At 41.6% G+C, this 25,206-nt stretch overlaps 1 protein-coding gene across 1 annotated transcript; it reads left to right on the top strand.

Moving 5' to 3' along the window:
• The first annotated feature begins 5,122 nt into the window (after positions 1–5,122).
• On the top strand, positions 5,123–25,168 carry ttc1 (tetratricopeptide repeat domain 1). The gene is made up of 8 exons (XM_029626985.2): positions 5,123–5,208; positions 17,735–18,323; positions 18,511–18,571; positions 18,644–18,756; positions 19,237–19,273; positions 19,577–19,725; positions 24,301–24,355; positions 24,783–25,168. The coding sequence occupies exons 2-8, from the start codon at positions 17,757–17,759 to the stop codon at positions 24,917–24,919; spliced, it is 1,119 nt and encodes a 372-aa protein (XP_029482845.2). The 5' UTR covers positions 5,123–5,208; positions 17,735–17,756; the 3' UTR covers positions 24,920–25,168.
• Positions 25,169–25,206: the final 38 nt, after the last annotated feature.

Raw genomic sequence — 25,206 nt, 5'->3', positions numbered from 1 at the left:
GCTCAATGGGATTGAGATCCGGGCTCTTCGCTGGCCATGGCAAAACATTCCTGTCTTGCAGGAAATCACGCACAGAACGAGCAGTACGGCTGCCTGCAATGACGACAAGCTCAGTACGATAATGCTGTGACACACCACCCCAGACAATGACGGACCCTCCACCTCCAAATCGATCCCGCTACAGAGTACAGGCCTCGGTGTAACACTAATTCCTTCGACGATAAACGCGAATCCGACCATCACCCCTGTGGAGACAAAACCGTGACTCGTCAGTGAGGAGCACTTTTTGCCAGTCCTGTCTGGTCCAGCGACTGTGGGTTTGTGCCGGTGATGTCTGGTGAGGACCTGCCTTTACAACAGGCCTACAAACCCTCAGTCCAGCCTCTCTCAGCCTATTGCGGAGAGTCTGAGCACTGATGAAGGGATTGTGCATTCCTGGTGTAACTCGGGCAGTTGTTGTTGCCATCCTGTACCTGTGCCGCATGTGTGATGTTCGGATGTACCGATCCTGTGCAGGTGTTGTTACACGTGGTCTGCCACTGAGAGGATGATCAGCTGTCCGTCCTGTCTCCCTGTAGCGCTGGCTTAGGGGTCTCACAGTACGTACATTGCAATTTATTACCCTGGCCAAATCTGCTGTCCTCATGCCTCCTTGCAGCATGCATAAGGCACATTCACGCAGATGAGCAGGTACCCTGGGCATCTTTCTTTTGGTGTTTTTCAGAGTCAGTAGAAAAACCTATTCGGTGTCCTATGTTTTCATTACTGTGACCTTAATTGCCTACCGTCTGTAAGCTGTTAGTATCTTAACCGTTCCACAGGTGCATGTTCCTGAATTGTTTATGGTTCATTGAACAAGCATGGGAAACAGTGTTTAAACCCTTTACAATGAAGATCTGTGAAGTTATTTGGATTTTCACGAATTATCTTTGAAAGACAAGGTCCTGAAAAAGGGACGTTTCTTTTTTTTTGCTGAGTTTAGGAAGGTGTTCTTAATCTTTCATACACTCAGTGTGTATAAAAGATAATTGTCTCGACTATTTTGGAGGGTGAAACATATTCTTCTTGTCATATTGTATTTGTTCTATTTGTATGTTGAGTGAAACATTTATATTTGATTTATATTTGATAGCTAGCTGCCCAGTAAAGGCTGAAAGCATTGCATTGTGTTGAGATCATTTAGGTTCATGGTTGACATCAATCCCCATGTGTATTTGGGTTTGTTCTCTCAATTTAAGAATGTATATGTAGTGTTCCACAACAGCCACTGTGTAATGTAATATTGCATTTTTATTGTTTGAAGGCATGTATATATATGTGTGTGATGTATCTTGATTTACAGTATCGTATTGCAGCGTTTGTACACATCTGCAGCATTTGTAGTTCACATCTGCTAAACTTGGGATTGATATTGTATTTATTTATTTAGATGGCAGGATATATGTGATAGAAAATGTTTTATTTAATTAAAGGGGGAATGTGCTTTTTATCTCAAACAATTTAGAGGGACAGTGCAGTAACAATCTAACTATGCCGAATAAGATTTCAAATAAATACATTAAATTAAAATCAAGACCGTCTATGGCTGTTCAGATTTCATGTTTTAATGTCATGTGCACAAGTACAGTGAAATGCCTTTCTTGCAAGCTCTGAATTGAAAGATATTGTAAAATCAAATGCCTTAATTCAGAAATACTACTAATAACGATAATGGATGTTAGCCCTCTTGAAAATATGTAGTCATATTAAAATGTATCAATCTTAATTCAGACAAAAATGATTACTTTACAGCTGGACTATGTGAGAGAGAACGGACCGTTGGAAACGTACAGTATACTACTCCATTTCTCCTACCAATCACTGTACATTCTGTTCAGCAGACACCGATAAGACAGCACAGAGGTGATTTCTGTGTAAATAAATGGATTTGTAGTGCATTGTTATTTAGTTTTGATTGCAGAGGTTAAATGGAGTTGTCGCCATCACGGTTGACAACTCCATCGTGTCCTCCTCCCAGAGCGCTAAGAACCTTGGCGTGATCCTGGACAACACCCTGTCGTTCTCAACTAACATCAAGGCGGTGGCCCGTTCCTGTAGGTTCATGCTCTACAACATCCGCAGAGTACGACCCTGCCTCACACAGGAAGCGGCGCAGGTCCTAATCCAGGCACTTGTCATCTCCCGTCTGGATTACTGCAACTCGCTGTTGGCTGGGCTCCCTGCCTGTGCCATTAAACCCCTACAACTCATCCAGAACGCCGCAGCCCGTCTGGTGTTCAACCTTCCCAAGTTCTCTCACGTCACCCCGCTCCTCCGCTCTCTCCACTGGCTTCCAGTTGAAGCTCGCATCCGCTACAAGACCATGGTGCTTGCCTACGGAGCTGTGAGGGGAACGGCACCTCAGTACCTCCAGGCTCTGATCAGGCCCTACACCCAAACAAGGGCACTGCGTTCATCCACCTCTGGCCTGCTCGCCTCCCTACCACTGAGGAAGTACAGTTCCCGCTCAGCCCAGTCAAAACTGTTCGCTGCTCTGGCCCCCCAATGGTGGAACAAACTCCCTCACGACGCCAGGACAGCGGAGTCAATCACCACCTTCCGGAGACACCTGAAACCCCACCTCTTTAAGGAATACCTAGGATAGGATAAAGTAATCCTTCTCACCCCCCTTAAAAGACCTAGATGCACTATTGTAAAGTGGCTGTTCCACTGGATGTCATAAGGTGAAAGCACCAATTTGTAAGTCGCTCTGGATAAGAGCGTCTGCTAAATGACTTAAATGTAAATGTAAATGTAAATAAACGTGATTTATGAACGTTCCTGGCTGTTCCTCATCATTTCTCAGTTTCATCATTATAATGAAGGTTATAACATACATATCACCCTCCTTTTAAGGGAATGGGACAAATATTTATGGATAACTTAATAGATCACACATTCCAGTATCAACAGTATTTATTGTGGGTGAACAACAGCATTCACCAGGTGATAAAGGACCAGAAAATAAGCTCCTTATTAAGTGTGGCATCACTTGTCTGGGTCTTGTGGAATTTGGTAGCCTGAAGTGTTTATAGAACGATGCAAGTAATGATCTTAAGCACTGTCTGTTTGATGGCAGCATGAAAGCATAGCAGCAGAGGTCAAGGCATGATGTTTATCATCAGGGTCAAGAACACACTCCTTTGCAAATATGTCCCTAATCCATTCAGTGATACAGAATACTGTGTACATCATAAAAAATAGATGTTCAGCAGAGAATGTGAGAGAGACATTTTCTATGTCAGCATTCAGCTATAAAGCACTTTTTGAGGATGTATCTGTCCATGTCATTTGATCTCAATAATACCCTTTTCTCCCTCCCAAAATGGTCCCACAACTTGTATAATTTGTACCCAAGATAACAGCATTCGGATTTGTAGAGCAAGTACCATCTCTTATGCATATTTCAGGCTTTTTCTAGCAAATACTAAAAAGTGATCGCAAAGGGATGTTGATGATGAATGTTTTAGCGCTAACTGGGCTACACAAATGAGAAATTACTGAGACAGGGTTTTATCCAGTCAAATAACCTTCTCTCCACTCCATCCAGTTCAACCAAGCCCATTCATTGATTCCAGAGCCCTTAAATAAGAAGAATGAGGGCTAATCATTACACAGATCGCAGCTAACAACAGCTTTAGAGAATGTTCCCTTAGTCTCATTAACATTTAAGTCGTTTAGCAGAAACTCTTATCCAGAGCACACATTTTCATGCTGGTCCCCGTGGGAATCAAACCCACAACCATGGTGTTGCAAGTGCCATGTTCTACCAGCAGCACGAGATACATCTAATGTTTTCATTGGAATGTTCCTGTGATGTGCAAGGAATGTTTCCAAGAGTCCATTCCCTTAATGTAAAATAGAATTTACCCAGAGCATGGTTACCATGTTCTCAGAACATAAAATAATGTTCTAGACATGTTTCATGGGAACGTTGCAAAAGCAATTATCGACTTTTCTGTGGGGTAGAAAACCTAACTCCTCTGAACAATGCACTTTTGTAGGTCTGAAACAACTTGATATGTCTAAGCAATAGGGTGAATGCACTTTGAAGTAAATCTGAGTTCTGTTCAAAGTACACTCAAGAAAAACTTGCATTGATCATAGTGGTTCAGGAGTATCATTATAACAGGTTATTATGTGCCAAAACCATTAAACAACTATACAGAAATCTCTTAAATGGTTGAAATAAGGAAATGAGAGAATGATGAGAGAATAGTCAAATTAACTGATAACTGACACATACATGGTGGCGTAGCAAGAAGATCTGAGTACTGTAAACCAATAGGTTTGTGAGTTCAAAGGCCAGGTGAGGACATGCTAAATAATAATTACTGTATAAATTAACATGCAAAGTGTGTCAAACATGTAAGTTGTGTGAAACACCACGGTGTGAGTATCCCTAAACTTGTCAACAGATAAAAAGAGCTGGTAATGAATCAGCGGTTCACCAATCAAGGCCTTGATGTGCTTGACAAAAGTAACAAGGTGTGATGTTTAATGAAATATACCTTTTTTGGACAATGTTTCTTTGAGACCATCAGATTGACATCCTGACAACTGATACACAGAAATGTTCTTGCAACATTTCCATGAAACTTGTTTAGAACATTAATATCTTGTATTGTGAGAACAATGGCATCCATGTCCTGTGTATGTTTGGTGGGACGTTGAGGGAATATTCTCCTAACTGGACACATGAATGTTCTTGCAATGTCCCATTTAACACATCTAGAACATTGATGTAGTATATTCTGTGAACATTGCAAACACGTTCTAAATCAGTTCTGCTTGACATTGAGGGAATGTTCACCTAACTTTAACACGAACATATTATAATATTCTTGCTAACATAGATAGAACACTCAAACATTAGAGTAAACATTACAAAACGCTTTCTCTCCCTAGAATTGTTAGCTGGATTTCTGAAAGGCACGTTTGAGAGAGGTTCATTCATGAATTAGTCGGTTTTTAATGGTTTTCTTCAGGGTGAAACCAAATAATAATTCTGTGACGAAACAGAGAGTATTTATGTGAAACATTCCTTAAGCCAAGTGTTTCCTTAATTAATGACTACATGTCCCAGGGTTCCTCGGGGTCGTAACCCTTATGTGATTGGATAAGCAAGCGGAAGCATTGTTTACAGAGGAAACGTCATCGTGAGTAGAGGTAGGACTGTACTAAATCCTAAATATGCAATATTATACTCCTTAACGAACCTTTGTAAAATATATATATGTTTACGATGGTGAAGAAGTAATTTAGCTTCAAGTATTGAAATGTATATAAAGAAAACATAATTCAAATGTCAAAATGTGTATAATTTGGGTCTGCTAGCTAGCTAACGCATGAATTTAGCTGACTAGCTAGCAAGCTAACGTTAGCTTTATCGCTGAAGTAAAGAATATGTTTTGCTAATATTGCTAATATTAAGTAAACAGTTTTGTAGCGAACGTAGTAGCTAGAAGTTTTAAAAAAAGTGTCCATGCCTCTACATTCGTGTTAGAGAGGGAGCTGACATCAAGAGGCTTAAACGGCGGTGATACATTGCCTTCAGAGTATCCCCACCCCTTGATTTATTCCGCAATTGTTGATACAGCCTGGATTCAAATTGGTTTAAATACATTTCTCACCAATATACACACAATACCCCATAATGACAAAGTGAATACATGTTTTTAGAAATGTTAGCAAACTTACTGAAAATTAAATACAGAAAGATTACGTTAACATAAGTACTCACACCCCTGAGTCAATACTTTGTAGAATCACCTTTGGCAGTGATTACAGCAGTTTGTCTTTCTGGCTAAGTGTAAGAGCTTTACACACCTGGATTGTGCAACATTTGCCCATTTATTCTTTTCAAAATGATTTAAGCTCTGTCAAATTGGTTGTTGACCATTGCTAGACAACCTTTTTCAGGTCTTGCCATAGATTTTCAAGTAAATTTAAGTCAAAACTGTAACTCGGCCACTCAGGAACATTCACTGTCTTCTTGGTAGGCAACTCCAGTGTAGATTTGGCCTTGTTTTTAGATTATTGTACAGCTGAAAGGGGAATTCATCTCCCAGTGTCTGGTGGAAAGCAGACTGAACCCGGTTTTCCTCTAGGATTTTGCCTGTGCTTAGCTCCATTGTTTTGTTTTTTTATCCTGAAAAACTCCTCAGTCCTTAATGATTACAAGTGTACCCGTTATATGATGCAGCCACCACTATGCTTGAAAATATGGAGTGGGATACTCAGTAATGTGTTATATTGGATTTAACCCAAACATAATACTTTGTATTTAGGACAAGATGTTAATTCAATCAATAAAGCCCTTTTTACATCAGCAGATGTCACAAAGTGCTATACAGAAACCCAGCAAAGCAGATGTAGAAGCACGATGGCTAGAGAAATCTCCCTAAAAAGGCAGGAACCTAGGAAGAAACCTAGGGAGGAACCAGGCTCAGAGGGGTGTGCCGGGTGGAGATTATAAGAGTACATGGCCATTTAAGGACAGATTGTTCTTCAAGATATTCAAACATTCATAGATGACCAGCAGTATCAAATAATCACAGCGGTTGTAGAGGGTGCAACAGGTCTGTACCTCAGGAGTAAATGTCAGTTGGCTTTTCATAGCCGAGCATTCAGAGGTCGAGACAGCATGTGCGGTAGAGAGTCGAAAACAGCCGGGAAAAGGTAGCACGTCCGGTGAACGGGTCAGGGTTTCCTAGCTGCAGGTAGAACAGTTGAAACTGTAGCAGTAGCATGACCAGGTGGACTGGAGACAGCCAGGAGTCATCAGGCCAGGTAGTCCTGAGGCATGATCCTAGGGCTCAGGTCCTCCGGGAGTGGGGGGAGAGAGAGATAAATAGAGGGAGCATGCTTAAATTCACACAGGACACTTGATAAGACATGATAATTACACCAGATATAACTGATCGTAGCCCCCCGGCACATAGACTATTGGCAGTATACCAGGCAGTATATAACCCCACTAGAGGGATATCGTCAGACCACCAATTTACTACCCTGAGACAAGGCTGAGTATAGCCCACGAAGATCTCCACCGCACAAGCCTGAGGGGGTGCAAAACCGGACAGGAAGATTACATCTGTGACTCAAACCCACTCAAGTCACGCACCCCTCCTAGGGACAGCAAGGCAGAGCACTAGTAAGCCAGTGACTGAGGCCGCGTAATAGGGTCAGAGACAGAGAATCCCAGTGGAGAGAGCCGGCCAGGCAGAGACAGCAAGGGCAGTTCGTCTCTCCAGTGCCTTGCTGTTCACCTTCGTACCCATGGGCCAGACTACACTCAATCATAGGACCTACTGAAGAGATGAGTCTTCAGTAAAGACTTAAAGCTCGAGACCGAGTCTGCGTCTCTCACATCGATATGCTGACCATTCAATAAAGATTGAGCTCTATAGGAGAAGGCCCTGCCTCCAGCTGTTTGCTTAGCAAATTATAGGGACAATAAGGAGACCTGTGTCTTGTGACCGTAGCGTACGTGTAGGTATGTACGGCGGGACCAAATTGGGGAGATAGGTAGGATCAAGCCAATGTAATGCTTTAGCAGTAAAACCTTGAAATCAGCCCTAGCCTTAACCTCTTCCTTCTACCCTCTACTTTTTTGAACATTCTGTTAAAAATTGCGCAACATTTCAGCGCCCTGCTACTCATGCCAGGAATATAGTATATGCATTTGCTTAGTCTGTGTGGATAGAAAACACTCAGACGTTTATAAAACTGGTTAAATCACTGCTGTGGCTTTACCAGAACGGCATTTACATCGAAAAGCACAGGAAAAACTGATCACTGAAAATGGGAAAATATATCCATGCGCTACTTGAACCCATTGATAAAGGTGAACCACAATTAATTGACTGAGGTTGCAGTACCTACAGCTTCCACACGGTGTCTAGAGTCTTTTGTCATTTCCCTTCGAGTTTTTTCTTGGTCAAACACATGCAAGGCACCGTATTTCTTCAGGTCTAGGACCGGATATTTTCGTTGAGTTTCTAGCCGGACATTTTTCCAGACGGACAGCTAATGATCTTTACATCGCCTCCTGATGAATTTTATCGCTTATTAACGTTTACTAATACCTAAAGTTGCATTACAAAAGTATTTCGAAGTGTTTTGTGAAAGTTTATCGTCGACTTTTTGAATTTTAAAAAATGACGTTACGTTTTGAAACAATGTTTTTTTCGTTTATCACACAGTCTACATATAACGATATCTAGGCTTTATATGGACCGATTTAATCGAAATAAAGACCCAATAGTGTTTATGGGACATCTAGGAGTGCCAACAAAGAAGATGGTGAAAGGTAATGAATGTTTTCTATTTTATTGTGCGGTTTGTGTAACGCCGAAATGCTAATTATTTTGTTTACGTCCCCTGCGGATCTTTTGTGTTGTAGTGTATTGTTTCATGCTATCAGATAATAGCTTCTCATGCTTTCGCCGAAAAGCATTTTAAAAATCTGACTTGTTGCCTGGATTCACAACGAGTGTAGCTTTAATTCGATACCCTGCATGTGTATTTTAATGAACGTTTGAGTTTTAACTAATACTATTAGCATTTAGCGTAGCGCATTTGCATTTCCAGAGCTCTAGTTGGGACGCAAGCGTCCCGAGTAGAAGCAAGAGTTTAACAGGAAGCCAATGTAGAGAGGCTAACTGGAGTAATATTATAATTTTTTGGGTTCTAGTCAGGATTCTAGCAGCCGTGTTTAGCACTAACTGAAGTTTATATAGTGCTTTAACCGGGTAGCTGGAGAGTAGAGCATTGCAATAGTAAAATTAACAAAAGCATGGATTAGCTTTTCTGCATAATATTTGGCCAAAAAGTTTCTGATTTTTGCAATGTTAAGAAGGTGGAGAAAAGCTGTCCTTGAAATATTCTTGATATGTTCGTCAAAAGAGAGATCAGGGTCCAGAGTAACGCTGAGGTCTTTCACAAGTTTTATTTGAGACGACTGTACAACCATCAAGAATAATTGTCAGATCCATCAGCAGATCTCTTTGTTTCTTGGGACCTAGAACTAGCATCTCTCTTTTGTCCAAGTTTAAAAGTAAAACATTTGATGCCATCCACTTCCTTATGTCTGAAACAGAGGCTTCCAGGGTAGGCAACCTTGAGGAACGCCTATTACAATTGATTTGTCAGAGGGCAAATCGTCCACAGAGACAAATGGATATCTTTACGACATATAAGATCTAAACCAGGCAAGAACTTGTCTGTGTAGACGATTTAGGGTTTCTAATCTCTCCAAAATAATGTGCCAAAAGCAGTACTAATGTCTAGGACCACGAGGACAGATGCAGAGCCTTGGTCTGATGGCATTAAAAGGTAATTTCACACCTTCACGAGTGCAGTCTCAGTGCTATGATGGGATCTAAAACCAGACTGAAGCATTTGGTATACATTATTTGTCTTCGGGAAGGAAGTGAGTTGCTACGCAACAGCTTTTTCAAAAATGTTTGAAAGGAATGGGAGAGTTGATATAAGCCGATTGGATAGGGAGTCATTTATTATGTTCAACATTGGGGGGCCAAGCACAGGAAGTAGCACTTTCAGATGTTTAGTTGGAATAGGGTCCAGTATGCAGTTTGACGGTTTAGAGGTCATTACTATTTTCATAAATGTGTCAAGAGATACAGAATTAAAAAACGTGAGTGTTTCTGTTGATCCAAAGTCCTGGCAGTTCTGTGCAGACTCGGGGACAACTAAGTTTTGGAGACATACGCCGATTCAAAGTGGAGTCTGTAATTTGCTTTCAAATGATAATGATCTTTTCATCAAAGATGTTCATGAATTTATCATTGCTGAAGTGAAAGCTATCCTCTAATGTTGACTGCTGCTTTTTAGTTATCTTTGCCACAGTATCAAAAATAAATGTTGGATTGTTCTTATTCTCCTCAATTAGGTTGGGAAAATAGGACGCTCGAGCAGCAGTGAGGGCTCTTTGATATTTCACGGTACTGTCGGAAGACTTACAGTTTAGTGGAGCGTCATTTCCGTTCCAATTTTCTGGAGGCTTGCTTCAGGGCTCGAGTATTTTCTGTATACCAGGGTGCAAATTTCTCATGACACATTTTTTTTTGAGGGGTGCAACTGCGTCAAGGGTATGATGCAAGGTTAAGTTAAGATCCTCAGTTAGGTGCTTAACTGATTTCTGTTCTCCATCATCCTTAGGTAGGTGGAGGGAGTCTGGAAGTGCATCTAGGAATCTTTGGGTTGTCCGAGAATTTATAGCACTGCTTTTGTTGATTTTGGTTGGGGTTTGAGCAGATTATTTGTTGCGATTGCAAACGTAATAAAATGGTGGTCCGATTGTCCAGGGTTATGAGGAAAAACATTTACATCTACAATATTTATTCCACGGGACAAAACTAGATCCGGGTATGACTGTGGCAATGAGTACAGTAGGTCTGGATGACATGTTGGACAAAACCCACTGAGTCGATAATGACTCCGAAAGCCTTTTTGAGTGGGTCTGTGGACATTTCCATGTGAATATTAAAGTCCAAATGTTTTTATGTTACCTGCCGATAGGTCTGATAGGAATTCAGGGAACTCGGTGAGGAACGTTGTATACGGCCCAGGAGTCCTGTAAACAGTAACTATAAGTAGGCTGCATAGATTCCATGACTAGATGCTCAAAAAATGAAAACGCAGTCATTTTCTATTTTTGTAAATTGAAATTTGCTGCTGTCCATAAATGTTAGCAACACCTCCACCTTTGCAGGATGCACAGTGGATATGGTCACTAGTGTAACCAGGAGGAGAGGCCTCAATTAACACAGTACATTCATCATGCCTGAGCCATATTTCAGTCAGGCCAATCACATCAAGATTATGATCAGTGATTAGTTAATTGACTGACTTCTTTGGAAGTGAGGGATCTAACATTAAGTAACACTATTTTGAGATGTCAATCTCAATAATGACAAGAATGGAAGAAGTCTTTATTCCAGTGAGATTTTGAGGGCGAACACAGCCATGTTTGTTTTGCTTAGCCTAGATCGAGGCACAGACACAGTCTCAATGGGGATAGTTTAGCTGACTACACTGACTGTGCTAGTTGCAGACTAAGCTGGCAGGCTGGCTATCTCATTGTGGCGCTAGAGGAGTTAGAGCCCTGTCTATGTTCATAGATAAGATGAGAGCACCCCTCCAGCTAGGATGGAGTCTGTCACTCCATGGTCCTGTTTGTGTGTTTGAGTCCCAGAAAGAGGGCCTTTCTTTTGGGAGGGGCAGAAAACAGTTTTCAACCAGGGATAAAGTTGTGAGACTGTAGAGCTCATCAGGCCCCTAACTGGGAGGGGGCCAGAGACAATTACTCGATGCCGACACATCTTTCTAGCTGATTTACATGCTGAAGACTGTGTTGGACCTGGTGACCTTTAACTGTTTCATCCTAACATCATTGGTTCAGACGTGGATAACAATAACCCTATACTTTCTACACTCGCCAGTTTTAGCCTTAGCCAGCACCATCTTCAGATTAGCCATTACGCTGGTAGGTCTGCCCCCTGGTAAACAGTGAATGATTGCTGGATTTTTATTTTTTTACCCCATTTTTCTCCCCAATTTCGTGGTATCCAATTGTTTAGTAGCTACTATCTTGTCTCATCACTACAACTCCCGTACGTGCTCGGGAGAGACGAAGGTTGAAAGTCATGCGTCCTCCGATACACAACCCAACCAAGCCGCACTGCTTCTTAACACAGCGCGCATCCAACCTGGAAGCCAGCCGCACCAATGTGTCGGAGGAAACACTGTGCACCTGGCAACCTTGGTTAGCGCGCACTGCGCCCGGCCCGCCACAGGAGTCGCTGGTGTGCGATGAGACAAGGATATCCCTACCGGCCAACCCCTCCCTAACCTGGACGATGCTAGGCCAATTGTGCGTCGCCCATCGGACCTCCCGGTCGCGGCCGGTTACGACAGAGCAAACCCAGAGTTTCTGATGGCACAGCTGGCACTGCAGTACAGCGCTCTTAACCACTGCACCACCCGGGAGGCCCCTGGATGATTATGATTTTTAAGTCAAATATTGCGGGTAATGAAGTTGCCAATGATTAGGGTTTTCAGTTTGTTAGAGCTAATGGTGGGAGGCTTCGGCGACCCAGACCCATAGCGGGTGGAGGAGAAACCTGAGGGCTCACCCTCTGACTCCATCTCGTTGCTTAATGGGGAGAACCGGTTGAAAGTTTCTGTCGGCTGAATGAGCAACACCGGGTTGAGCAGGGCGGAACACTCGAGTCTGTAATCCGAGCGTTCTTTGCCACATTTTTTGACAGTATTACATTAGCGCCTTGTTGCAAACAGGATGCGTGTTTTGGAATATTTTGATTCTGTACAATCTTCTATCTTTTCACTGTGTAAATCAGGTTAGTATTGTGGGGTAACTACAGTGTTGTTGATCCATCCTCAGTTATCTCCTATCACAGCCATTAAACTCTGTCACCGTGGGCCTCATGGTGAAATCACTGAGCGGTTTCCTTCCTCTCCGGCAACTGAGTTAGGAAGGACGCCTTTATCTTTGTAGTGACTGGGTGTATTGATACAACATCCAAAGTGTAGTTAATAACTTCACCATGCTCAAAGAGATTTTCAATGTCTACTTTTGATTAGTTTTACTAATAGGTGCCTTGTGGTTGAATCTGTGTTTGAAATTCACTGCTCAACTGAGCTGAGGGACCTGTGTGTGGTACATAGATGAGGAAGTCATTCAACACTCATGTTAAACACTATTATTGTACACAGAGTCCATGCAACATATTATGCGACTTGTTAAGCACATTTCTACTCCTGAACTTATTTAGGCTTGCCATGACAAAGGAGTTGAATACTTATTGACTCAATACATTTCAGCTTTTCATTTTTAATTCATTTGTAAAACTTTTTTTTTTAAATCCACTTTGACATTATGGGGTATTGTGTGTCGTAGGCCAGTGACAAAATCTACATTTGAATCCATTTTAAATTCAGGCTGTAGCACAACAAAATGTGGAAAATGTAAAGGGGACGTGAATACTTCCTGAAGTCACTGTATATGAATGCTTCCATACAGCTGTTACACAGTAGGTAGTGTAAAGCATAGCACAGAGAATGTTCGACCAACCTTTACTTGGCGATACTTCTTCAATTGCTGATTTGGAAGACAAACACGTATTCTAAACTTCCATGTGTAAGTTGCAGGGGTTTGTTTGAATTTAGAAAATGTTCTGTTATTCAGTTAATTAAAAATATTTATCCATTAAGTAATCCAACAATATGTACGCTGCCATCTCATCTATTTCAAATCTTCTGTTATTGTTTGAGACGGGTGTCCTACCCAAAGTGCAGCATGTCATGATGACACTCGCCTCTCGATCAATGGGAAGATTTAAAAAATCCAAGATGGCAGAGTACACGTTGTTGGATTACTTAATGGATTGTTAATTTTATTTTATTGAATAACAGATAATTTTCTGAATTCAAACAAACCCCTGCAACTACACATGGAAGTTTAGAAGACGTGTTTGTCTCCAAGTAAAGGTTGGTCAAACATTCTCTGTGCCTTGCCTTACACTACCTACTCTTTAATGTCTGTATGGACGCATTCACATTTCACTGCCATTTCAAAGTGTAGCTGGGTCATTTTCACGAAACTGTCAAAAAATAATAATAATCCTTGTAATTTTTCCACCCAATTTTCTCTTGATTCACTGCGATGAGTCTGTACTTATCTATATCTTAATTATATATTTTTTTAAATCAGATGTTATGTATTTTACCAGCATTTTCACAAAATTCTCATTACCTCAACAGTTCAAAAAAATTAATATACAAATCAATATTTCAAATATTTTTTTGCCATTGCTTACCTGATGAAAAGGTCTGACTTTGGTTTCGCACAAGGTGCTTAAAGTACTTTAATTTGGCACTCTGAAATTCAAGTCCTAGAATTCCTTGAAAATCTGACACTTTCTCAACTTGGTACTTGAATTAAAATGAGTGGAACAGAAAAGGATCAAATATGTTTAAAAAAATATTAGAAAAATATGTTGGTCTTGCAAATTAATTTCCAGGCAGACTATTGAGTTTTATTTCCTCACGTGTTTTGCGCTCTGGTTGCCAGGCGAGCTCGCTCATTCTACCCACACACCTCCACTCAGCCAGGCAGTTACAGAACTGATTGATTAGGTGCTGCCGGACATCACATCGATAGCTAAAATGATGGGCAAATGTAGATTCAAGCCTGCTTTTTTTGCATATGAAACATTTCTGGGATCTTTTAGTTCAGTTCATGGAACATGTGACCAACGTATTACTTGTTGTTTTATATTGTTGTTTTATATTTTTGTTCATTATAGTTTACCTACCTTTTTTTACCACTACATCACTGAACTCAACCAACCCACACCGTGTAAAGTGCAAAGAAAGAGACTTCGACATTGCCAGCATGGGTGAATCGGCCCTGAATAGCCACATGAAGGGGGAGAGACACAACGCTGCATCCTGCTCTGACGCCAGTTCTACATTGTGACTTTTTCTCTTCAACAACCTCAAGTGCTTTTTTTGCCAATCTCCTCATTCAGGGGCGCCCGCGATATTCCTCTTTATCAAGCGGCAGCCCAGATCCTGCCGTTCGCGTGCCGTTTTCCTCACACAGTCCACCTGCCCTTCTCCCGACTGGTGACACTATAAAGCTGCCTGTTGGAAGCAAGACGCTTTTTCGTAGCTGTTTAAGTAGTAGATTCTCAAATATCCAAAAATATAAACTCAACATGCAACAATTTTGAATATTTTACTGTTACAGTTCACATAAGGAAATCAGTCAATTGAAATAAATAAATTAGGCCCAAATCTATGGATTCCAGATAACTGGGAATACAGATATGCATCTGTTGGTCACAGATACCTTTAAAAAAGGTATGAGAGTGGATCAGAAAACCAGTCATCTTCTCCTTCGCATAGAGTTAATTAGGCTGTTGATTGTGGCCTGTGGAATGTTGTCCCACTTATCTTCAATGGGTGTGCGAAGTTTCTGGATTTTAAGAGAACTGAAAGAAGCTGTTTTACATGTCGATCCAGAGCATCCCAAACATGTTAAATGGGTGACATATCTGGTGATTATGCAGGCCATAGAAGAACTGGGACATTTTCCATTTCCAGGAATTGTGTGCAGATCCTTGTGACATGGGGCCGTGCATTATCATGCTGAAACGTTGAGGTGATGGCGGAAGATGAATGGCACGACAATGGGTCTTTAGGATCTCGTCACAGTATCTCTGTGCATTCAAATTGCCATCGATAAAATTGTGTTTGTTTGCCACCATGTGGCACTGTGTTTAGTGTTGACAGCAAACCGCTCGCCCACACAACGCCATGCACGTGGTCTGTGTTTGTGAGCCTGTTGGACGTACTGCCAAATTCTCTAAAACAATGTTGGAGGTGGCTTACGGTTGAGAAATTAACATGAAATGATCTGTCAACAGTTCTGCTGGACATTTCTGCAGTCAGCATGCCAATTGTATGCTCCCTCAAAACTTGAGACATCTGTGGCATTGTGTTGTGACATTTTAGATTGGCCTTTTATTGTCCCCAGCACGAGGTGTACCCGTGTAATGATCATGCGGTTTAATCAGCTTGTTGATATGCCACATCTGTCAGGTGGATGGATTATCTTGGCGAAGGAAAAAATACTCACTAACAGGGATGTAAACAAATTTGTGCACAATATTTGAGAAAATACGATTTTTGTGCGTATGGAAAGTTTCTGGGATCTTTTATTTCAGCTCATGAAACATGGGACCAACACTTTACATGTTGCGTTTTATATTTTTGTTCAGTGTACAATACTATCATTAAGCTGGAATTGTTTAGGAATGTGAATGGGAAATGTGTGTTCATCGGTATGTCCTAAATTCTGCTCATCACTACTCAAATTACAACATCAGTACTGATTTACCACTCATGTACACTATATATACAAAAGTATGTGAACATCCTATCAAATTAGTGGATTTGGCTATTTCAGCCACACCCTTTGCTAACCGATGTTTAAAATCGAGCACATGCAATCTCCATAGCCTAACATTGGCAGTAGAATGGCCTTACTGAAAAGCTCAGTTACTTTCAACGTGGCACATCTGGCAGTCCGACGGTCAACTCTTGGTTTGGCGGATGCCTGGAGAACATACCTGCCCCAATGCATAGTGCCAACTGTAATGTTTGGTGGAGGAGGACTTATGTTCTGGGGCTGTTTTTCATGGTTTGCGCTAGGCCCCTTAGTTTCAGTGAAGGGAAATCTTAACGCTACTGCATACAATGACATTCTAGATGATTCTGTGCTTCCAACTTTGTAGCAACAGTTTATGGAAGGCCCTTTCCTATTTCAGCATGACAATGCCCCCGTGAACAAAGCGAGGTCCATACAGATATGATTTGTTGATCGGTGTGGAAGAACTTGACTGGCCTGCACAGAACCCTGACCTCACCCCCATCGAACACCTTTGGGATGAATTGGAACGCCGACTGCGAGCCAGGCCTAATCGCCCAACATCGGTGCCCAACCTCACTAATGCTCTTGTGGCTGAATGGAAGCAAGTCCCCACAGTAATGTTCAAACATCTAGTGGAAAGCCTTCCCAGAAGAGTTAAAGCTGTTATAGCAGCAAAGGGGGGGACCAACTTCACATTACCCATGATTTTGGAATGAGATGTTCCATGAGCAAGTATCCACATATCAGGTTGTGGCGATATCCTGCCATCTGGTGGCGAATAGAAACAATTGCAAAATAAGAACTATTACAAATTGATGGTCCTTGAAAAGAAATACACTACATGACCAAAAGTGTGTGGACACCTGCTTGTCGAACATCTCATTCCAAAATCATGGGCATTAATATGGAGTTGGTCCCCCCTTTGCTGCTATAATAGCCTCCACTCCTGTTTTTGAGTTGCACCCCTTTTCCCCTCAGAACAGCCTCAATTCGTCAGTTTATGGACTCTAGAGGGTGTTCCACACTGATGCTGGCCCATGTTGAGCGTGAAAAACCCACCAGCGTTGCAGTTCTTGACTCAAACCGATGCACCTGGCACCTACTACCATACCCTGTTCAAATGCACTTAAATATTTTCTTGCCAAATTCAGCCTCTGAATGGCACACATACACAATCCGTGTCTCAGTTGTCTCCAGGCTTAAAAGTCTTAACCTGTCTCCTCCCCCTTGTTAGGTTCTGAACATATTTCAAGCTAGAATACAGGTGTACATAATGCTTTGTACACTGTATTTTATTTTATTCAAATAAAACATTTCATAAAATTACCCGAGAAATTAATCTGGACTCATTTCGGTAATAAGATTTTGGTGTGATTTAAAAAAAAATGTGTTAAATGTTAATGTATTTAAAATAAGACACCAAAAACTACACATCTTATTCCTCAGAAAGATAGTTGATTTTTTTTTAGGATGCATCATAGTTTTGTAACTCAATTTGCTACAGACATTTTAAAACTGTTTTAATGAAAATCACCCTGCTAGCTGAGATTTGAGAGCTCGAGGCCACTGCTCTGGCTAGCTATGTGAATTATATTATCTCCGGTCACTGGTATCTCAGTGCACTGTGACATCTGTCCTGAGATTAAACTGAGATGCAGGTTAAATTGACAGAATGTAGAACTGACTACAACGCCTTCTTCTTATGTGAAGTTCTGTACAGGGAGAAAATTGTATGGATTCCACAGCAGAAAAGGAGTCCGAGGTGCTCCTTGACAAGATGACCAACTCTCTGACCAATGCTATGAGAGTATCCAAACAACATGAAAGTCCAGACAGCCAAAGCACAGCAGCCGACAGGGGTACTGAGCAGGAGGACGATGCCTTCTTTGACTGTGAGGAGTCTCTGGATGGAGCAGACGGCTCCATGGGTGACAAGGAAAGGAAGACTGACTGTTCAGAAGCCCCACCGTTATGCCAGGGAGCAGAGGGAGACAGTAAAGAGACAGTCCTATTGAACAACTCACAAAACACAGAGGAAGAACACATCAATGCAGAGTTAGGAGAAGCTGAGATGTCAGGGGTGAGAACGACAATATTGGAAGATAAAGAGGGGGAGAGAGGTGAAGGAATGGAGGAGGAGAAAGAGAGTTGGGATGAGTGCACTGAAGAAGACATGAGTTTGGCAGTTGAAGGGGGAGATTCTGATACTGAACTGAAAGGAGAAGAGAACCCAGCTCCTGAGTTTGACGAGGAGTATCTGAGAGAAGTGGAGAAAGTCCTGACAGAGGAAGAAAAGGAGGTGAATTTTATCCTAGTCTAAACATTAGTTTCCTACGATGTGTTTCTGTTATAATAATAACTCACCAAAATGCAAGATGCTTTTTTTCCAACTTGAAACTCTACAACCATCATTTGGTGCTTAGTAAGTTTACATTGCAAAAGCTCCCCATCTTTTATGTTTAATGTTTGTTTCCTTTGTGCCATAGAGCCGCAGAGAGGAGAGCATGACACTAAAGGACAAGGGGAACACTCAGTTCAAGAGTGGAGGTAAGAGCTGCTGCAGGCTAAACTGCTGTAGGACGTGTCCAATAGGAATTGACTGACCCTTTATCTTCCTAGAGCACACTGAGGCAGAGGAGTCTTACACGGCAGCTTTGGGAGTGTGCCCTGTGTGTTACAGCAAGGAGAGGGCTATTCTCTTCTCTAACCGTGCTGCTGCCCGCCTGCACCTGGTAAGACTGATATCAACAATCAACTTAACCAAGTGGGGAATTCTGAGGACCTATCTGAGTTTACCTAGTTGATTGTTATTACCCTCCTGAGGTTTCCTACATTTCTGTTTGTTTTGTCAAAATACCTTCTCAGACGGCTACCTATATAAATTATAACATATGGCTAAAGTGTACCTTTTATGGCACAATTGTCTCGAAGTAAACTATCTTCTACTATTGCGAAGTCATGTGCGCAGTTTAGTGGCGGGGCAAAAAGACACAGATATCTTGTGACACCTAGTGGTACTCCACTGTAACTATAGGTTTGAATGGGAGCTATGCTCTTGCCTGATTCATTCGAGTCCTATGTGTCAAGATGGGCCATTTGGAGTTGATGATGTCATCTCATAACTTATCTACCCAAAAAGATGTACAACACCTAGACAAATACACAACAAAATGCAGACTGAGTTTCAATCAAACCTTTTTCCCCGCCAACAGGATAAGAATGAGAAAGCCATTGCTGACTGCACAAAAGGTGAGACTGTTAAATCTGTATGTATTGTAATTCAACCATGTCAGATGATTGAACTGTCTGGTACCTGATGTCCTACTTTACCAGTGTATGGTGTGTGTAGAAAACACACTTCCCACTCCAGAACCCCCCCATGTTTCTACATATTTTCTGTTCACCCAAACCAGGTGTATCCGGTAAATTGCAGTTGCTATTATCAAAATCACCAACACCAGGTGCAGATTTGGGTGAATTACATTTATTCATACCCATTGCTACGTAACTAGCACTCTGAACATTTGTTTCCTTGTTTTTTTTCACCTCCAGCTATAGAGTTGAACCCAAACTACATGCGGGCGATCCTGCGGAGGGCAGAGCTCTATGAGAAAACAGACAAGCTGGATGAGGCTTTGGAAGACTACAAGGCTGCTCTGGAGAAAGACCCAAACCTGCCTGCAGCCAGAGAGGCCTGCATGGTTAGTGGCAAAAACTGGCATTTAACTCAGTAACAATTTAGCACTTAAAGGTTCAGTACATGCACATAGTTCATTTTTAACACTTGAGAGTACTGTATAAGGATTGGGTTTTACATGTTGTTAGAGTTGCCTTGGATGAAAAAACAAGATTTTGATATGAGGCCCACTTATTTGACAATTTCATTGATCTTGCTCATTCAATAGCTAGGGTTTGAATTAATCATCACTGTTTAACTTGCAATATTGGCAAACTGAAATGGCTTGGACAAAGGTTTTTTTCATCTTTCCATTCTATGAGGCTGTCTGTGCTGGAGTTGGCTGTATCTGTGTCAAGGGTAGATATGTTTTTTTTGTTCTGAATGAGGCCATGCATAGCAACAGGAGCCAAGCAGCAGCTCTTACTAATGTAGCCATGAGGAGGCGGCTTACACAACACAAGCTCACAGCCTCTGCATCTCAAATGCCACCCTATTACATATATAGTGCACTAAGCAGGGATGATAAACCCAAAATTATCCACACCGACCGCTTATCGCAGGCATTTTGTGGCCAATACTAGAGAAATGTGAAGTTTGAAATTAAAAAAGTTTGCTAATATAGGTTATTGTTAATGGGACAATTGTTGGCTACAACCATCAAACCAGTAGTAGTAGTAGTTTTAAAATATAATAATAATAACTGGTGCTCGACACTAATGTTATAAATGTATCGTTCTATTTATCATTATCGCATCAATTCAGGCAATTTATCACAATATGGATTTTTGTCCATATTGCCCAGTCCTTTAAAAAAAACATGAACCTTTATTTAACTAGGCAAATCAGTTAAGAACAAAATCTTATCATACAATGTCGGGCTACCCTGTCCTAACCCGGACGATGCTGGGCCAATTGTGTGCCGCCCTACGGGTGCGCACAACTGGCCTAGCCTAGTGCACTTTATATGGGATTAGGACCCATTTGGAACGCGGTCGGCACATCTTGGCCTGGCCTGAAACAGAAGAGTAGACCGAGGCAAGGAGAAAACAGATAAAATACGGAGAGGAAGGAGTATAGTGCAATTATTTTCATATGAAACTACACCGGCAGACACTAAATGGTCTCAAAATACTCTGTCTAATGTATCTCGTCCGGCCCTAACACACACACACACAAACACACACACGTACCCAAGAATCAACTCCACTCCTCCCAACAGCTCCACATTTCCTTTGTTTGGTCTAGAATGGATAATGTGAGATGAGAGCAGTTACAGAGCCTTCAGAAAGTATTCATACCGTTTGACTTATTCCACATTTGTTAAATTAAATATATATTTATCTGCCAATCTATACACAATACCCCATAAAGACAGTGAATTGTTTTTTTAGACATTTTCAAATGGATTGATTAAATGAAATACAGAAATATCTCATTTACACAAGTATTCACAACCCTGAGTCAATACTTTGTAGAAGCACCTTTAGCAGTGATTACAGCTGTGAGTGTCTTAAGAGTTTTACACACAGATCTGTCAAGTTGGTTGCTGTTCATTGCTAGACAACCATTTTCAGGTCTTGCCATATATTTTCCAGTAGATTTAAGCCAAAACTCTAACTCGGCCAGGAACATTCACTGTATTTTTGGTAAGTGTAGATTTGGCCAAGTGTTTTAGGTTATTGTCCTGCTGAAAGGTGAATGCATCTTCCTGTGTCTGGTGGAATGCAGACTGAACTGGGTTTTCCTCTAGGATTTTGCCTGTGCTTAGCTCCATTCCGTTTATTTTTTATCTTCAACTCCCCAGTCCTTAACAATTACAAGCATACCAATAACATGATGCTGCCACCACTATACTTGAAATATGGAGAGCGGTACTCAGTAATGTGCTATGTTTGGGGAAAATCCAATAACAGTTTGTATTCAGGAAGAAGGTGAATTGCTTTGCCAATTTTTTTGCAGTTTTACTTTAGTGACTTGTCACTCTGTCAATTAGGTTAGTATTGTGGAGTAACTACAGTGTTGTTGATCCATCCTCAGTTTTCTCCTTGCCCAGCACAGCCTTTAAACTCTAACTGTTTTAAAGCCACCATAGTGAAACCCCTGAGTGGTTTCCTTCTTCTCCGGCAACTGAGTTAGGAAGGACGCCTGTATCTTTGTAGTGACTGGGTGTATTGATACAACATCCAAAGTGTAAATAATAACTTCACCATGCTTAAATAGATATTCAATGTCTGCTTTTTTTCTTCTTTTTTTGCAATCTACCATTAGGTGCCCTTCTTGAAAAACCTCCCTGGTATTTGTGGTTTGAATCTGTGTTTGAAATGTACTACTCAAATGAGGAACCTTACAGATAACTGTATGGGTGGGGTACAGAGATGAGGTAGTCATTTAAAAATCATAAACGCTTGTTGCACACGGAGTCCATGCAATTTATTATGTGACCTTGTGAAGCACATTTTTACTCCTGAACTTATTTCGGCTTGAGATAACAAATGGGTTGAATACTTATTGACTCTAAACATTTTATCAAATATATATATATAAAATTGGAACATAATTCCACTATGGGGTATTGTGTGTGTGTATAGTGAATTCAGAAATTATTCAGACCCCTTGACTTTTTCCACATTTTATTACATTACAGCCTTATTCTAAAATTGATTAAATTTCCTCATCAATCTACACACAATACCCCATAATGACAAAGTGAACGCATATTTTTAGAAATGTTTCCATATTCATAAACTAACAGAAATACCTTATTTACGGAAGTATTCAGACCCTTTGCTATGAGACTTGAAATTGAGCTCAGGTGCATCCTGTGCATCCATCAATCATCCTTTAGATGTTTCTACAACTTGATTGGAGTCCCATCTGTGGTATATTCAATTGGACATGATAAGGTCCCCAAGGACACAGTGGCCTCCATCATTCTTAATTGAAGGTTGGAACCACCAAGTCTTTTCCTAGAGCCTGCCGCCCGACCAAAATGAGCAATCGGGGAGAAGGGCCTTGGTCAGGGAGGTGACCAAGAACCCGATGGTCACTCTGACAGAGCTCCGGAGTTCTTCTGTGGAAATGGGAGAATCTTTCAGAAGGACAACCATCTCTGCAGCACTCCACCAATCAGGAATTTATGGTAGATTGACCAGACGGAAGCCACTCCTCAGTAAAAGGCACATGACAGCCCACTTGGAGTTTGCCAAAAGGCAAACCTGGCACCATCCCTACGGTGAGGCATGGTGGTGGCAGCATCATGCTTTGGGGATGTTTTTCAGAGGCAGGGATTGGGAGACTAATCAGGGTCGAGGGAAAGATGAACGGAACAAAGTACAGTGAGATACTTGATTAAAAACCTGCTCCAGAGCTCTCAGGACCTCAGACTGGGGCGTAGATTCTCCTTCCAACAGGATAACGGTCCTAAGCACACAGACAAGACAATGCAGGAGTGGCTTAGGGACAAGTCTCTGAATGTCCTTGAGTGCCAGAGCCCGGACTAGAACCCGATAGATAGAACATCCCTGGAGAGACCTGAAAATAGCTGTGCAGCGACGATCCCCATTCAAGCTGACAGAGCTTGAGAGGATCTGCAGAGAAGAATGGGAGAAACTCCCCAAATACAGGTGTGCCAAGCTTATAGCGTCATACCCAAGAAGACTCGAGGCTGTGATCGCTGCCAAAGGTGCTTCAACAAAGTACTCAGTAAAAGGTCTGAATACTTATGAAAATGTGATATTTGCAAAAATATCTCAACCTGTTTTTGGTTTGTCGTTAGGGGATATTGTGTGTAGATTGAGGGGGGAAAAGCAATTTAATCAATTTTAGAATAAGGCTGTAATGTAACAAAATGTGGAAATAGTCCAGGGGTATGAATACTTTCCGAATGCACTGTAGGTCAGTGAGGAGAAATCTCAATTGAATCCATTTTAAATTCTGATTCAAACACAACAAAATGTGGAAAGAGTTAAGGGGTGTGAATACTTTCTGAAGGCACTGTATGTCATTGGAAGCATGCTGTATAGACCAGCACCCTAGATATAATATGTCAATAATTACAAAGCAAAGAAAAGGGGTCCTTCTGACCTGAGGTGGATAATGAGATATTACTGTGATGGATTGAGGGGAAAAAACCTGTGGGGCGGCCTAGTGGTTAGAGCATTGGGCCAGTAACCGAAAGGTTGCTGGATCGAATCCCCGAGCTGACAAGGTAAAATCTGTCGTTCTGCCCCTGAGCAAGGCAGGTAACCCACTGTTCCCCGGGTGCCGAAGACGTGGATGTTGATTAAGGCAGCACCTCTGGTTAAATGCGGAAGACACATTTCAGTTGGTGTTCAGTTGTACAACTGACTAGGTATCCCCCTTTCCCACTACATCTGAGGTTACTAGCTCTAGTCCAGGGTGATGTTGTCAAGACAACCAGGGGGTAAAGTAGTAACACCATGTCCTTGACGTTCTAATCCAAACAGGTAAAGGTAGTGAGATCAGAGGGAGCTAAATCATATCTGATGTGCACTGTTGTGTGTGTGAAATGTTGGGGCCACAGAATAGTAACCAGCCACCTTGACTGACTGACTCTCTTTCTCTCTCCTCCATACAGCGGCTTCCACAACAGATCCACGAGCGAAATGAGAAGCTGAAGGAAGAGATGATGGGTATGAGACCTTTTTGTATTTTTCACCTACTGCTTTTCTAGATTAGATTGCACCCCCAGGGGAACGTTTCAAAAGGCTAGAGACTAAAGTACATTCACTGACCAGCAAGAAACATTGAACGGTGCACTGATATGTTAAATCAGATTGTTCGCAAGTGAGGGTGGCCGCAACATGCCATGGCAGTTTTAGGGTGGTTCTGTTCCATCATGGTCACCTATAATGTTGTGTGGATCCAGCTGTTACTCACTAGGCTGGGAGGGTAAACCAAAAAGCAGTGTGTTGGGAGGAAGGAGAAAGGTTGTTTAATAATACGGACCTAAATGGAAATGTTTTCATATGTTATTGGTCATTTTATTTGTTTTCATCACAATTTTTGCCATAATTTAGCCTTCATGTATTTTGCCTTACCCTGTCTGTTTGTCCATAGGCAAGCTGAAGGACTTAGGCAATATGTTCCTACGGCCTTTTGGCCTGTCCACCTCAAACTTCCAAGTGAACCAGGATACAGGCACTGGATCCTACTCCGTCAACTTTGTTCAGAGTCCAAATAACAACAACAGATAACAGCATGACAAGCCAGTCTGAGAGATGGCCTTCCATCCCCAGAGCTAAGAGACTGACACTCAGGACCCTCCACTGGTGTGTCAGAAGTCTGAGTGGGATCTGTTTGAAATCCACACGACAAATTAGTCTTTCATGGTTAAATAAGATGTTATTGTGTGTGCATTTGTGTGTGTGTGTGAGAGAGTGTACTGTCTTAACAGTCAACTGTGTTTCCTAAGGGTATAGCCATTAAATGATCAATGACTGTTACTTTGCTGCGTTGTCCTTGTTTTTATATGGCGCTATTT

Source organism: Oncorhynchus nerka, linkage group LG22 (genome assembly GCF_034236695.1).
Source record: "Oncorhynchus nerka isolate Pitt River linkage group LG22, Oner_Uvic_2.0, whole genome shotgun sequence".
NCBI classification, from domain to species: Eukaryota; Metazoa; Chordata; class Actinopteri; order Salmoniformes; family Salmonidae; genus Oncorhynchus; species Oncorhynchus nerka.
The sequence above is the reverse complement of the archived record's forward strand: the minus strand, read 5'-3'. Positions and strand labels throughout refer to the sequence as shown.